Below are 15,500 nucleotides of genomic sequence, written 5' to 3' on the forward strand. Positions count from 1 at the left end.
CACAGGGGCCACGTGCGGCGGCGCGCCAAGAGCTGCCAATGAACTGAACCGAACTGAGCCGAACAGAACCGAACCGAACAGAACGGAACGGAACCGAACAGAACAGAACCGGAGCCGGACGGAGCACGGGGTGCGGCGTTACCTGCAGCGGGGTGTCGGGGTGCCGGGCTGACTGCGGGGCGGGGGGCACTGAGCGGGTCCGCACGCGGGTGCCTGAAACAGAGCCCAGAGTTGAGCGTTACATAGGAATCAAGGCGTCATGGAGCACTGAGCCCGTCAGTGAGCATTGGGGCTTTGGGCACAGCTCACACTGACTGCGCCAAACCCATCGTCACACAATGTACATCATCATCACTGACACTGCGCCTTGTGTAAGGCCCGGCAGGAGAGCTCAACCACATCGGTTTTAATCCCTCTGGCCGCCAATGGGTCTTTCATTGAGATTTACACAGTTCAGTTTGTTCAGTTGTACAGTCAGAAGTAGCAGAGCTGCCCAACGGAGCACAGCCCGTCCCATAGTGGCTAAAGCTGCTGTTCATGTGCCTCAGTTCTAACGTGCAGCCAGGCTTTGAGGGTGACATGGGGGGAAAACCTTCCACTGTTCAGCAGATACAGGAAAAGACTGAACACAAGCACAAACCCACCAGGCATCCTCAGCCCTTTACAAAGTGCAGCCCTGGGGCTGGGAGCAGACTGACCACTGCTCACTGAGCTTGCAGCTCGCTGTCATTGCTCCAGCAGGTGAGCGTGGCATGGAACATCTTTAGGCTGAAACACTGGTGTAAAGACAAGAAATATTGGGACAAGCTGCACTGCTGAGTGACCAGTAACCCAGGAACAAAGTTGTACCAGCCCCTACTATGGGCTTATCCCTATTCTATGGTTCTATACAGCCCCAGAATGCTCAAGTTCTTTACCTCCATCCTAGGAGTGCTCCCAACTTTCTCTGTGCATTCAGAGTAAGCTCAGCCACCCCTAAACCAAACCACGGGCTGGTATTCCTTGTACAGAGGCATCAGGGTCACTCACTCTGAGTATTTACAACTATGAAACACCAGGGTAGCTGTGCCGACACCTGGCTGCCTCACAGAACCTCTCTGGCTTTCCTCAAGTCAATACTGTGCTCTGTTTTGTACATTCAAGCATTGCTGTCACTCTGTAACCATGTACTTTGTCTGATCTAAAAAGCACCTCAACCCTTATACACCTCCCCCCTCACCATCTTTACTCAGTAATACTAACCCTGCCAGGAACATTCTCATTTTTCATGTTACCTTGTCTTGCAAAAGACGAGCTGTGCAGTTCAATGCGTAAGCAAGGGCTCAGGTCAGCCTGGCCTTACTTCCTCCTCTGGACTTGCTGGGGTTTAAGTCACATCTACTGAATCTCTCAATTACTTTTGTGCTGGCTTCAGAGATGCCAAAGGGTTCCTCCATATCCACTTAAGCTTAATCTGACTGCATTTGAGGACAAACTTACAAAATTAGAAACAATGTGACATTGTGAGTATAATTATGAAGAACAGCGTGAATATAATAAAAGCCAAAGCAATTAAGATGTTTTCCCTTTTGGAAAAAAAAGGGGATTTTAATGGGCTTAAAAACATTTCTGTATGAAAACTGCTCATTGACCAGTATTTGCCTTTCCATGGTTACAGTCCTTCTGACTATTGTTTCCTTCAGCAGCAGCTCCCACAGCTCCCGTAACAAGGACTATCTCTTTGGCCAGTGGTGCTTGGAACCCCTGCAAAAGACAGTTACAGAAAGACTTTAAATCTTGCTCTAAATCCACCCAAGACTGACAATCTACAATAGCTTACAATGATTCTATTGAGAAAGGGTCACGATGCAGAACCTTTCTGCTTCCAGTGCAGCCCTTGCATGGCACAGCTCTTTTATGACTAAAGAATTCACAAGAATCAAGCCCAGGAAGCTGAACATTAACTATATTCAGAACAAGAATATCCATATTTGGCAGTACTGTTATTTGTCTTCCCTCCGAACAAGACAAATGTCCTCCCCACCTCTGTCTATCTTTGAGGCCAGGGGAAGCGACTCCCACATCTACTAACACAAACTTTTACCCCAACATTTCCAACTTTCCACCCAGAATTGTCTTTTATTTGCATTAATCCTAAGCTTTTCCTTTTTTTTCCCCCTCTAAACTGACATCATGCTGCCAAATGGACATAAGTAGCTGTTATGCAACTGCTTCCCATTAAACGTGCTTAAGCTCCCCCAGCAGCAGAGCACAATTGCTGTGTTCTGCCCGTGGCTCTGGGGCACAGGAATGGAAACACTGCCCCGTGATGAGAGCAGGCTGACAACACACCTATCAGCTTTCCCTGCCAGGTAGGACATGCTTCGGTTTCCAGCCGGTTGTTGAAGTTTGTTAGCTCCAGCAAATTTCTGCATGGAAGAGAAAGAACAATACTGTGAAGAGCAGACAAATACGGTCTATTCCACATGACGCACGTCCTGTCAGGACCCTCCTACCTCAAGAAACACTGTTTACACTGTGGGCTTTATGCTTTATGACTTATGTATATGCATGTGCACTGAATTCACTCGAACACATGCTGTTCTGCTGGTCTAACCACAACACGATAGCCATAATATCCCATGTACCCACCCAGACAGGGAATCCTAAAGGTCTAAAACTTTATTCTCCTACATTCAACTGTTAAACTGTTTTGTTGGCTTTTTTCCCTTTTGAAATGAAGTTTCCAATGACACAGCAAATTGTGCAGAAAACTCTATTCTCAAACCACCAGGCATAAACCTGTTCTGATCCTAACATATGATTTTAAATGAGTACCTAAGAGGCTTCCTGGAACCATTTGCCCTTCAGTTAAATACAGAAGAAGGCAACACGTACAGGAAAGAGGCTGAAATGCAAGAAATGAGCTTTGGAAATTAATTGGTGCCCGGGCACCCAATGAATTCACAGATGGGCACCTATTATTTCATGCCTGAATGCCCACTGACGTCACGTCTCAGATGCTCCATACGTGAGCACTGCATATAGCAAGCCAACTCTGCCAGAGTGATCTGTTCAGGAGCGGCACAAGAACTCTCCTCTGCTGTCCACTGACTGTTGTTCCCTTCATTTTCCCAATCAGTGATGAGAAGTTTAAGTTAATTAGCAATAAATTAAATCAGGAAAAAATTCCTTCCCTCAGTGGAGAATGTGGGCAACACTTGGATGTACAAAGGCCACAACTGGAGTGACTTTGAGATTCTGGGGTGCCTTGAATTTAGTATTGCAATGTGAGGTAGCCTAAATGATGTGCTGTATGCAGGAGGGTGTAGCTGTGAACAAACTATAAAAGGGTGAGAAACAATGGAAGAGTGTGAGGGCCCCAAGAAAGCTCCTCCTGACCAAGATGAAGCTGTAATACAAGGCATGAGTTTGTGACTGGAAGCTGCACGTCAGCACCAAGTTGTGAGGGAATATTCGGCAGATCCCGGAAGAGTTCTCTTTTCCAGCAAAAAACCCTTTCCCAACAATTCCCCAGCTGGGTACACACCATCACCAACAGTTCTGTTACTTCTTTCATGACATGTCTGTACCTTGCCTGTGTGAACTTGTCTGGCAGGATCAAACTGTACTGACTGCTTCGATTTGCTGCTTCCTATGGGAAAGAAGAGAGAAGCCGTCACTAAACACTGCTAGGAAGAAAACTGCTCTTCATGGTGTATCTCTGATGGTAAGGGGGTTTCACTGCGGTCTCCCAAGCTAAAAAACCAGAACAGTCACTGCAGGACATAAGAAGCTTCTGAATAGATGCGTTATGAGGAGCTCCATCTCCTTTAACTTCTAGTTTCTTGGGCCCAATTAAATCAATGACTTTCTCTGCTGAGAAGCAAACAACGAATCCACAAACCCCCCACCTGTTCCCAAGTTTTGTTTCCAAGCCAGAAAAAGGATGCTACACTATGCATACCCCAGGCCAATTTCTTTTCATATTACCCCGCTGCAAGGTAAGTGCATTTTAGCCATTTGTACGGCCTTGGCACCTAGATTCACACAGCCTTCTCAGGGCTCAGCTGGCAACGTTTTCCACAGCCTGCAGCGCTGGAGCTGAGATCCAGATCTTACCCGCAAACACTTTGAAGTTGAACTTGCTGTAATCAAAGGGGGTAAACTGCTTCGGTGCTTCCAGCTCCTCTGGTTGCTGGGAGGCTTTTGGCCGTTTCTTCTCTGGTTTTGGCAGTTCTGTTCCTGTTTCACTCATGACTCTCTCCCTCTTCCTATTTGCTTGTTCCTGCTGTATAAACGACCCACAGAATGGAAGCAAGTTCAGGACAGTGATATATCTCTGTGCAGGCATGAGCACCAGCATGCTGATGAGCTGTTGGTGGACCTGGGCTTGTGACAGCTAGGGGCTGTCTGTGGCAATTACAGCGGGGAGGGAAAGCACTGCATTCTTCTTTGGGACCAAACCACTTCCCTTCCCTTCCTTCCACCCCTCAGTGCAGGCACATCTCAGATGAAAAGCCAAACCATCATTTCATGGGATATTTGAGGCTGAGATCTGCTGTCACCCCACAGGCAAGCAAGGAGCAGCGGAGCTGCAGGAGCACAACACATCCCTTTCTGAAGACAGGGAGGGATGTGAAGATTTGCAGAGCACAGCTGCCAGGGGCTTGTTGCTGCACATAAGGGAGAACCACAGACAGGCTGGAAGAATGAAATTCAGTGACATACCATAGCTTGCTGACGAACAGACACAACGTTTTCTGTTGCTTCTTTGTATACCTTCTGTGCCTGGTCACGAGCAGCTAGACACAAACAAACGTTACTGTAGGAAGCAGGACTAAATTAGCCCCGAAATTAGAAAGTCACCGGGAAAAGCAGACACACTGAGGAGAAAAAGGGCTGTACCTGCCTGCTGGGCTGCTTTCTTTTTTGCTTCATCCCTAGATTCCTTCTGTACTTGTGTCTTACTCATCAACTTCCATCGATTGCTGATCTGCAAAGAAAAAAAAATTACCTGGCATCATTTTCTTTGAAGTTTTATGGCAAAAGGGAGTTTATAAACTTGCTACCACATGCTGGTCTTCATTAAGAGGACAAAAGATCAAATTGGATTGTAAAAGAGATTAAGATCTGCTGCACCAAGTAAAGTAAAAACTACAGGCTTTAAAAGTTCTGGGCTACAAACAAGCCCAATGAGAACAAAGGCAGACGCAGACTTCAGAGGTAGTTTGTAGCTTCAACAGACCCAGACTACAGAGCAGAATGTCTCCAATCTCTAGTTCTTTGAAGGATAGGAATGCTACTCAAACAATGAGGTACTGATTTAGAAACACATCACGTTTCTTCAAGTTTATACTCTTTTTCTAAGGAAAAAAAGACCCACAAACATATATTGCTGGGGCTCCTGAAAGAAAATAGTCTAATTGTTTGTTTCTCTTCTGGTAACTGGCAGGAAATTTTAACTGAAGTCTTACTTCATAAATTTTGGACGATGGGTCAAACTTCGCAGACTGTGAGACATAGGCAGGATTCTGTTCTGAAGGCAAATACTGCAGAGAAGGGAAAAAAAGCATTTGTCTTTAAATACAGCACGTGCTATTAGCGCTGTCAACTCTTTGCTACAATGCTATTTTAAATGTTCCAAACCAAATTCATGTGTAAGAAACTCTTACAGGAAGATCATCTTTTGGGAAAATCAGAGTTACCACAGCTAGAGCCAACATCATTAAAGGAAAAACAATTAAACCCAACCAAACACACAAAACAAAACCTCCAACCACACAGCAGTTGTTTGTATACTGCATCCCAGTAATCTGCTGCTCCGTATCTGTTACAAAGTATTCTATTGTTCTTCATTAGAAGAGTAAAATCAGCTCGCTAATTTCAGCCACAGAGATGAAAACTAAGGAAACCTCAGGCTCGATAAACAAAAAACACTACGAGAGGACTGTTTCCTATAGACACAACTCAATATGTTTAGAGAACACTTCCACACATTTGTGCTGTGCAAAGACCACCTCCCAGTCCCAGCAGAGCTGTCACTATACCAAGGCCTGTAATGCAGCCTCGAAAAACAGCACAGAGCATCCTTCCTTTGCACGGGGTGGTTTATCAACATCACTGCAAATATATATTGGGTTTTATCCCACTCTGAATTTTACCATTCTAAATGGATTCTCAAAGGACTCCATTATACGCTGAGCTTTCTTCTGTGCAGTTGTTAAAACCTTCTCATTTCCTTCATCTTCATCACATTCCTACAAAAATACAGGGAAGAAACATTTACACAAATCACTGAAGAATTAATTTGCTGGCCTCCCAACCTTACTGTCTTGGTTATATCACATGCTTGACAAGATATCAGAAGCATTTCCATGCAGACCCCACCCCACTATTTCTTACACTACTACTACACATCTATACCACATTAAATATGTTTTCTAACACTTGAATGCTGGCTCTACCGCAGACAGTGCTTACACTGAATATGCTGACAGTGGCAGTAGCAACAAGGCATGCTGACTCTGGCTGAACACCCTGAATATTCATCGTTGTCTCACTGTCTGAAAAGAGAGAATCACGTTCCAAGACTGGTGCAGATGTAGATTCTACATGAAAATTGAAAAGAAGATGATTTCTTTATTAGATATATGTATATTGTACTGGTTTCTTTTTCATGCAATAAGATTCCACTGACAATTTCTTCAGCACTGCTTATCTTCCCCCTATCAAAGCCACATACTGTCACATCTATCTCATAAATCCAAATTACCTAAAGCAGAATTATTCTGAAAATCATCCATAGGAATCCGGGAACTGTCGTGTGGTCCAAAGAAGGTATTCTCCAGCCTCTGCAGAAAGGTTCAAATGGCAAACACCATTAGTACACTATGAATCCTTATGATTTCAGATACTGCAGAGATACATCACAGAAAATTCAAAGGGTGACATTCAGAGATTGAGCATTTTTCAAGTAACTCACCTGCCAGAGCACAATGCACCTGGCATCAAAAGGGGGTTCAAGCAAAAACCCAGCAGCTAATGGAGGTGCTGTACTTTTAAAGCAGGAGGATAAATGAGTCAGCCTCAGAAGCCCATCTGAGACTTCCTTTCACAAGGACCTACCACTACAGACTGACACACACGCAAATGCCTGTCATCTAGAGTGTCTGCTGATGAAACCTTCAGTGCTGTTATAATGGTGATTTGTAAAATACCAATTTGCAGCTGCTGATGTTTTGGGTCTAGCACAGAAATCCAACACCAACATAAAGCGGAGAGATCTATAAAATGGACTAGAATAAACAATTTACTGGAAGCTAGAACGTAGCTATGTTGGTTTTTTTCCCATGCTTAAGATGCAAGGAGACCAATATTATGCAAACACTACCTCAGAGTTGGAGAGATATGTCCTTTTCTTGACTGTCGAAGCAATCTCCGACTAGAATGGGAGAGAAAGAAAGTCAGTTAATTGCACCTGCCCTATTTCTTCTAGGTTGGCTTCTCTTCTGATGTTTTCCATACATATATTACAAGCTGCTGGGTTAATAAAACTACATTCTTTCCTATTTTCCTGCAGTGTTTGCACATGGATACTTGCACAGAAAGCTAACGGTCATGCTCACAAACAGCCTTGTTTCACCCAAGGAAGAAGGCTGTACTAATACCAACACACTGAAAATGGATTATATCTAATGAATTTCTTAAATCTAGAGTTGTTTATTTCTTCATCACAATCGAATAAGATTTATGAATCCATTTACATGGCCTGCAAGTTCCACAAGGTGCAGTTGTTTCTCACAGGTCAATGTAAAGCATGATATAAAGATAAGCTGCTGCATGGGCAACCACACTGTGCTCAGTAATGCCTTGTGCAACATACAGCTCACCCTCACAGGTCATCGTTCAGCCCCAGTACCTGCCTTAAGAAATGCAAGTGATGACTCCCATGTGACACGAACTACTCCTACCTTGAGAAGAGGCATCTCTCGGGCCTGCTGAATGAGAAGATGCAGTTCATTAATCTGCTGGCGAACTAGCGGTGGGACTGGATTGCAGCAAGCAATGATACCCTGGGGCTCTCTAAAGAGAGATGAGAAAAATTCAGTGTGCTGTATTTATGGCTCATACGTTAAGCCTTTGCATTCAAAGGATGTGCAAGTGGACATAACCGCAGGCCTGGCTGTGACAGAACAAGACATATCAGACCAACCTGTCAGTATATTCTCAGTGATGAAATTTTTTGCTGTGCTCAATTTGTGCAGGTAAGGAGAACCCACCAACACAGCTCTGGACTCACTCCTTCCACCATGGTCTGGCTGTAACATTCTTCTTTTTTTACCCTTTTCAGTGTTTGTCTACTGAAGCTGCGTCCAACCATGGACTTGCACTTAAAAGGGCATTTTTATCATTCTCAGGTGTGAAACATTAGATGACGAGTGTGTCAAGTGTTCGAGAAAAGAAAAAAGGTGGATAAATTGGGTTTTGAAAGAGATCTGTCCCCACTCAACTCCCACTGGGAACCAAAAAAACAAACGTTATAGGGGAATTCTATTCTCTCTTGTTCTGTAATAATGTAGGAATCTCAGGGGCAGAAGTGTGATATACAGCAACACAAGGGAATGTATCAGTGCAGTAGAATCATAGATATGTATTTCTGAGAAGAGATTTGGAGCTTCTGGGGGAAAACCAGAATTTAGTTCTACAACAAACATGAAGAACTACATAGAAAAGCTGTACTGACAGCTGGAAGGAAGGAACTAACTACAAAAGAAATCACGCATTGGGAAACACTCTGGTAGGTGTATCAAAGTCAAACGAGACTCTTCAAGGATGAGCAAAACTTACTTGGGCAGCTCCTCTGCTATCTTCAATAACATATGATTTGGTAGCACGTATCTATAACACAAAGAGGCAGTGTGATGTAACACAATGTGAAGAACACATAAAAATACCTTCCAAGTACACAAGTCCGCCCCAGTTTGCAGTGCTTGAAGACAAAAGTCAATTAAGAAGAAATTAAGCAGGGCTGGTCTAGATATGCATAAGAATTTACTTCAAACATAATCACGCTTCTGTTCTACATGCAAAAAGCAGCCTGAAGCAGTACACTGATTTCTACAGGTAACAGAGTGGCTCCCCCTCAGGGGTGGGAGCACAATCCAACACTCAGCTGCAGTTGAAGACAGCATCTGTAACAAAAGCCTTCCTACCCTATACTCTCATCTTCCTGACGTGCTGTCTTGTCTCTCCATGCGAACAGCAACCTAAATGCTGCCAGCTGCTGCGTGTTGAGATGCTTTTTCTGCCTCCTGTAGAGCTCAAGGTAGGATTCATCCGAAAAGAGGGGCTTGATATATTTCTGGACAGGAAAAAAAAGAAAGACTTGTGATCAGTTATCAGATGACAAATGAAGTAATGGTTAGAGGACCTGATATCCTGGTAAGCCTGTGCTCTGATCCAGGTAATCCAATCAGATGGAGCTTTACCTTCAGGCAGATGTCTCTGCTGCGCTGCCACACAACCTTCAGCTGAGTGGGCTGCTCGTTGCCTCTCTCCCACAGTGCCTCCCTCATTTTATCGTAAATGTAGAGCAAGTAGTGAGTGTCATCACGGGCATACTGAATCATTTCCTCGGGCAAAGGGCTAGAAAAAGAGCCAAAATTACACTAATGCATTTCAGGTGCCTCCCACCAGTTATTTTTCCTTTGCAGCACACATTAGGGCAAACTGCATCTAAAACATACTAACAGTAAATCCTTCCTTTTCCTTCCTGAAGGACTTGTTGGGCAACAACAATAACACACTGCACTCATCTTATTCAGATGACATCCTGTTCAGATGGATACCGTGACTGCTGTGTAGTTAAGCCAGACAGAAGTGCCTGCTATGGCACTAGTCAAGACCCTTGTCTTTCTTCAGAGCTGACAAACTAAATCTGGGACCTCTGTGGTGTGCAGCTGATCCCCATAGCCAGGCTCACAGCACACTGCTCTATCTACCATGGGTGACCAAACATTTTTGTGGGGACGCTGACTTTCTCTGCAATACTGCAGTAGTTCAGCACTGTTCCCAAGAAACGAGCTTCCCAGAGCTTTTCATTAAACAATATTCCCACACCTTCCCCAAATAACTCAATTTCTGAAGAGACACAGAAGAATACAGCACTTAAAAAAACTTAAACCAGTTACAGGTAAACGCTGTGCCTGTTTGCTTTGAGAGTAACCTACAGCTGCAGGGCTTGCAATTAGAAACAAGCTCCTACCCTAACAACAGAAACAAGGGTAAGTGCTACCTTGCAGCTCAGCCCCTCTAAGGAGTCAATTTTTACCGTATCCTCCAGTCAGCCAACTGGTACTGCTTGTCAGCATCCACGCTGCAATACAGCTTCAGCAAGTGGTCCAAAGAGTGCTTGCCAAGATTGAGAAGACGAGCAGCTTGGTGAGTATCAAACATGTTCACCAAGTACAGGCCAAAGTCTTTCTGCAGCCACTCCACATCTGAATCAGCACCGTGCAGGACCTTGTAAAGCAAAAGAAATTGAGGATAACATGAAGAACATTTCTACTACAGGCTGTCAGTGCTGTGGGGTCTCATTTATCTAGGATCAGACTTCTTTTTTGCTCTGACTTTCACCATTAAGTGCAGGACTACCAAAAAATCAAACAAAAATACAACAGCAACAACAACAAATTAAACCAAACAGAACAAGAATCACCAAAATCAAACAAAAACCACCAAGGAATTCTGGTGAATATGGCAACTGACCTTCACAATTGCTGGGTCTGTGAAGGTCTCATTGAGAATGCTCATGTCACTGCGCAGCTCCAGCGTATCGATAATGAAGTCTTCTGTTCGAGTGGAAATCTGCATCAGACATGTCAAGCCCAGGAAACTCCGGTAGGAATGGTGCTGAAAAACATGAAGAGAAATATTAATTAGGATCGGCTGCAGGTTAAGACTACAAAACAAACACAGTCCAAATGAAGGAAGAAAAATGAACAGAGATCTTCTCAAAGCCAAGATAATCAGAGCACTCACTAATGCAGCACACAGCATGGGCAAAACTAAAAACAAATTCAGTATGAAGCGTGCAGCCATCACTAGCACTGCAAAGCTCAAAATACTGCCAATGTTTGTTTCGGGCCTCTAGAAATAGAGATATCTGACAGGTCATGGCCACAAACTAAACGTGTGTAAGAAAGCACTAAAAGCAGGATAAAGAGGAGGCTACAAAGCAGCCTAGAAGAACAGAGCAGTTTCCTAGGTTCTAAGAGCATACATGTAACTTTTAAACAGCAAACACAAACTGATTACCTCTAAGTCCAGAGCAAACTCTTTACAGTTCATAAGCTTCTCGTTTAGTTCTACCAGCTCATCCAGTGTGGTGATAAAATGACAGGGTGTTTCCTTGATGGGTCTGTACATCTGGCAGAGGAAACCAGTAGGAATGGTAAGTTCTCTGTCCATTCCTGCTCCAGATCCCCCCCACCCCTCTCCTCAGTTCTGAAATTCTTCAGGACTGTAAACTTATTGCATCTGCTCATAAATTAATATGGGCACCAACCTGGGGTTCTGGTTTCTGAAGAACTCCATCTGGTGGAGAAAAATGCTCCAGCTCATACTGGTACGGATGAGCAAACCTATGGAAAGTAGGAAAACAGGCACAAACTAAATTTCAGTCACAAAGGCAACGGACGGAGACTTCTGAGAGCTAACGGCAGTTTCCCTATTGAGTAATAATTTCATCTCTTGTTAAGGGTTAGGTTTAAAATAACTCCAGATGACTAAAGCAGATCACACACAACACAGTGTGCAGACACAAACACATGCAGAGCTGTTACACACAGATGTCATCAGCACAAAGGAACCACACGTTCAGCAGTGCACTCCAAGCACCTCGCTGCTGGTTTAATTTCTTACATGTCTTGCTCAGTTTGCTGCGTCCTCTGCTGGTGAATGAAGTCTGCCAAAGCAGCTGGGACATCCAAATCTTCAGGGCGTTCCTTTCGTTCCCGTCCGCTTTTTGTGAGGGCTGAACAACCAACATGGAACAACTGGACCAGGTCCCAGACATTATATGCTCACAGTCTACTAATCTCTCCCCTCCACCCACCACAGCAGCCTTCCACAGTCACAAAGCATCAAAAACTTATTAATTTAGACCTACAGCTTTTACTTCCAGCTAGATTTGCATCTGCAGCTTCAGTGATAACCCAGTTAATGGGTCTGAACAGGATGCTGTTAAGAAACATGCAAGGTGGCTCTGCTCGAGAGCTTGGAAAGAGACTGGGAAATCTTCAGAAAACACTTTCATTCATTCCCGTGCTCTAAACTACATCCACATCAGTGCAGACTCGAGGTGAATCAGCAGCAGAAATGTGACACCTTGCTGAGATGAGATGTTTCACTGGCAGCTTTGATAAAGGCAGATCTAATCGTGTATCTCCTTTTCTAACTTATTAGGAAAAGGTATCTGTAAAGTCAAGCAGACTTACAGACCAAGCAACAAAACTCCTCCTGCCAGGGGGACTCTCATGGAAATTCAATGGTGGCAAAGAGAAGCAGCAGAATATCTGTTGGGAACAGATTAGTTACTGTATACCAACAAAAAGATGTTGTATGCTGACCAAATCTTACACTGCACATACATAAACAATGGAGTCACAGAGCAATCTCATCCAAATAGTCAACATCTGCTCCTGCTTGCTTTTACAGTCAATATTTCCTCTTCTGGATTGTCAGGACAGATTTGTGTCAAACACTCTCAACTGATTACCCATCAACAACAAAAAAACTTACCTTCAGCCAATGGTTTCAAAGCATTTGGCTTGATAAAAAGCTTAGGTACAAAGGGAGTGTTGGAATTGTCAATCTTTTCTCGAAACTTAAGCTGTGGGCGAGAGATATTCTTGGCATGGAGCAGTCGGAAGGTTTCAGACTTAGATCTTTTGTGGTATTCTCCTGCCTATTAAAAAGAAAGCAAACCAACATGACTTAACAGACATCCAGAGCATCTTCCATTCACTGACCCCAGTACTGCGAGAAAAAGGAGGTGAGTGAGGACATATGAAAAAGTCCAAGGGAACATTTAACTACTAAAATCCACTGGCAAACTGCAGTACCAGTGCTGGGAAAAAGAGCAGCAGCCTCACCTTGCGGTTCCAGCTGGAAACGATCGTCTGTGGCACCTGCAACCCAGCAGGAAGGACAGGCTGCTGGTTTTTGTTCACTCCTGCTGCTTCATCCAGTAAAATACCCTAAATTCCAGGAAAAAAACAACAAAAATGAAAATCAAACACCCGCTCAGTTACTGTACTATGCTAAACATTAAACATAACTGCAAAAGCACTAACAGTAGAATTATTTTAACAAAAAGCACTTGTGGTACCTGAATACCTTATACAAGTAATGTTAAGGAATGATTTGCTCACCACTCTTTCAAGAATGATGTCATTGGAGTCAACCAGCATATCAAACTTATCTTCCAGCTCCGTGACTTTGCTGCGGTCTTTCATGTGGCTGCGGCAGCCGTGGTACTGCATCACCCTGCTCATGCTTGCAAGAGAACAGCACAGTTATTATGGATTTAAACAATAATAATAACAACAATAATAACAATTAACTGAACACTGAACCATGCAATTCTTCTCAACTTTCTACATCGCAGAAGTTTGAAAGCAGATCAAATGTAATACTTATAATAACATACAAAAAGCAAATGTATGAAACACCTACATGGTGCTAAGAGTTATTTAGTACTAATAGGACTGATTTCTTTATGAAACAACTTTCTAGATCACAGAACTGTTTGGGAGGGACCTTTAAAGGCATCAAGTCTAACTTTCTTGCAATGAACAAGGACACCCACAGCTCCATCAGGTGCTCAGAGCCCCTTCCAGCCTGACTTTGAGTGTGTCCACAGATGGAGCATCACCACCTCATTACTCTCACAGTAAAAAACCTTGTTATATCCAGTCTAAATCTCCCCTCTTTTAGTTTGAAACTCATTCCTCTTGTTCTATCAGATCTGTCCCCTTTTTTCTTATATACCCCTTTAGATACTAAACGGCTGTTCCCAGAGCATTTCACAACAGTCCCCACTCGCAGTTTGTTCCCATCAACACCATTAAAGGCAACTCAGCTAAAATTCGACACATGACCTAAAACATCCTTTTTACCACCAACCAGCCTGGAGATTCCATAGAATCCCCTGTCTGGGCCTGGCAGTTGCCGGGGCTGTGATGTCTCCTTACCATTGCAGCAGCCGATGTCCCTGAGCTGCACAGTACGCCCTGAACCCAGGGAAGCTGCGGTAGAAGTCGTACTCATCGCCAGGCTGGGGCAGCCCGCTGGATGCCTTCGTGGTGGCCACCATGGTGCCGAGGGCGTGCTGTGTGAGAACACCGTGTTAGTGCATTGCCTGCCCTGCTGCACACTGTGCTGACAAACCTCCATCCCTGTGTGTGTGCGAACAGTGCGGTTACATCCAACACATCGCAAGGCCTTGGTTTGTTTGGGTGTTTTTTAACACGACTAATCACAGAATCACACACAGAATCACAGAATGACCCGGGTTGGAAGGGACCTCAAGGATCATGTAGTTCCAACCCCCCTGCCTGGCAGGGCCACCAAACATACACCTTTACTAGATCAGGTTGCCCAGGGCCCCGTCCAACCTGGTCTTGAACACCTCCAAGGACGGGGCATCCACAACCTCCCTGGGCAGCCTGTTCCAGGGCCTAACCACTCTCCTAGTGAAGAACTTCCCCCTAACATCCAACCTAAATCTTCCCTCTTTTAACTTAAAACCATTTCCCCGTGTCCTGCTATTATCAGCCCTTTCCAAGAGTTTACTCCCCTCCTGGGAGTAAGTTCCCTTCAGGTATTGACTAAGTTGGCAGTTGTTTCATTCACACCATCTCATCAGGTTAAACAGAGTAAAGCGATAACAACACTACGCCTGTCGTGCCAGGATTTACGTTTAGAGAGAGGTTTATCAGCACAGACGCAGATCTGGGCTTTATTTCAATGCCAACCACATCACGGCACCGAGTGACCGCACGGCCCGGCGGGAGCTGTAGTGCACGGCCCCTTCCCGCTTCACCCCGCCCCGCACCTTCACGAAGGCGTCCACGTCGTCGAATCCCGGCAGCACCGTGGCCGTGCTCCCGTCTCTTTCCGTTTCCACGGGCGGTCCCCCCTGCCCCCCTTTGCCCCCTTGGGCCGCGCTGCTCCCCGCTACCGCGCAGCCGTTCCCCTCAGCCACGGCGGCGGCCATCTTGTCCCCTCAGCCACCAGACGCACGGAAACTCTCGCGAGAGCTTCAGGGCCGAGAGAGGAAGATGGGAGATGGGCAACGCATGCGGGCGGGTAGACAGTACCAAGCCTTATACATAGCGCCCCCTAGCGGCTGGCGGACCGCGCTGCATGCGACCCCCACCCACCCCAAGCGACCCCTCCTGCAACCTGTTACCTGCATCCCTGTCTCTTCCTAAGAGCTACTTAGGAACAAACAA

The 15,500-nt window shown here is 44.9% G+C and overlaps 1 protein-coding gene and 1 long non-coding RNA gene across 3 annotated transcripts; one reads left to right on the forward strand and one right to left on the reverse strand.

Moving 5' to 3' along the window:
* Positions 1–1,551: 1,551 nt before the first annotated feature.
* EXOSC10 (exosome component 10) lies at positions 1,552–15,287 on the reverse strand. 2 transcript variants are annotated; one of them, XM_015882704.2, is made up of 25 exons: positions 15,101–15,287; positions 14,238–14,374; positions 13,416–13,539; positions 13,137–13,241; positions 12,784–12,949; positions 11,905–12,016; positions 11,549–11,624; positions 11,299–11,409; positions 10,750–10,893; positions 10,313–10,503; positions 9,471–9,627; positions 9,195–9,343; positions 8,830–8,880; positions 7,953–8,064; positions 7,373–7,423; positions 6,755–6,833; positions 6,463–6,545; positions 6,144–6,239; positions 5,457–5,531; positions 4,888–4,975; positions 4,711–4,784; positions 4,102–4,270; positions 3,573–3,634; positions 2,332–2,408; positions 1,552–1,743 (listed from the first exon to the last, which is right to left on the reverse strand). In XM_015882704.2, exons 1-25 carry the CDS (start codon positions 15,260–15,262, stop codon positions 1,713–1,715), a joined length of 2,682 nt encoding a protein of 893 aa, XP_015738190.1. In that variant the 5' UTR covers positions 15,263–15,287; the 3' UTR covers positions 1,552–1,712. The 2 variants fall into 2 exon arrangements, with proteins under 2 accessions (XP_015738190.1, XP_015738189.1); XM_015882703.2 differs by having other exon boundaries at positions 6,463–6,590.
* On the forward strand, positions 8,064–10,502 carry LOC116654315. Its single transcript, XR_004309468.1, has 2 exons — positions 8,064–8,779; positions 9,761–10,502. It is a non-coding gene; the product is annotated as an uncharacterized LOC116654315 (long non-coding RNA).
* Positions 15,288–15,500: the final 213 nt, after the last annotated feature.

Source organism: Coturnix japonica, chromosome 21, assembly GCF_001577835.2.
Source record: "Coturnix japonica isolate 7356 chromosome 21, Coturnix japonica 2.1, whole genome shotgun sequence".
Lineage (NCBI taxonomy): Eukaryota > Metazoa > Chordata > Aves > Galliformes > Phasianidae > Coturnix > Coturnix japonica.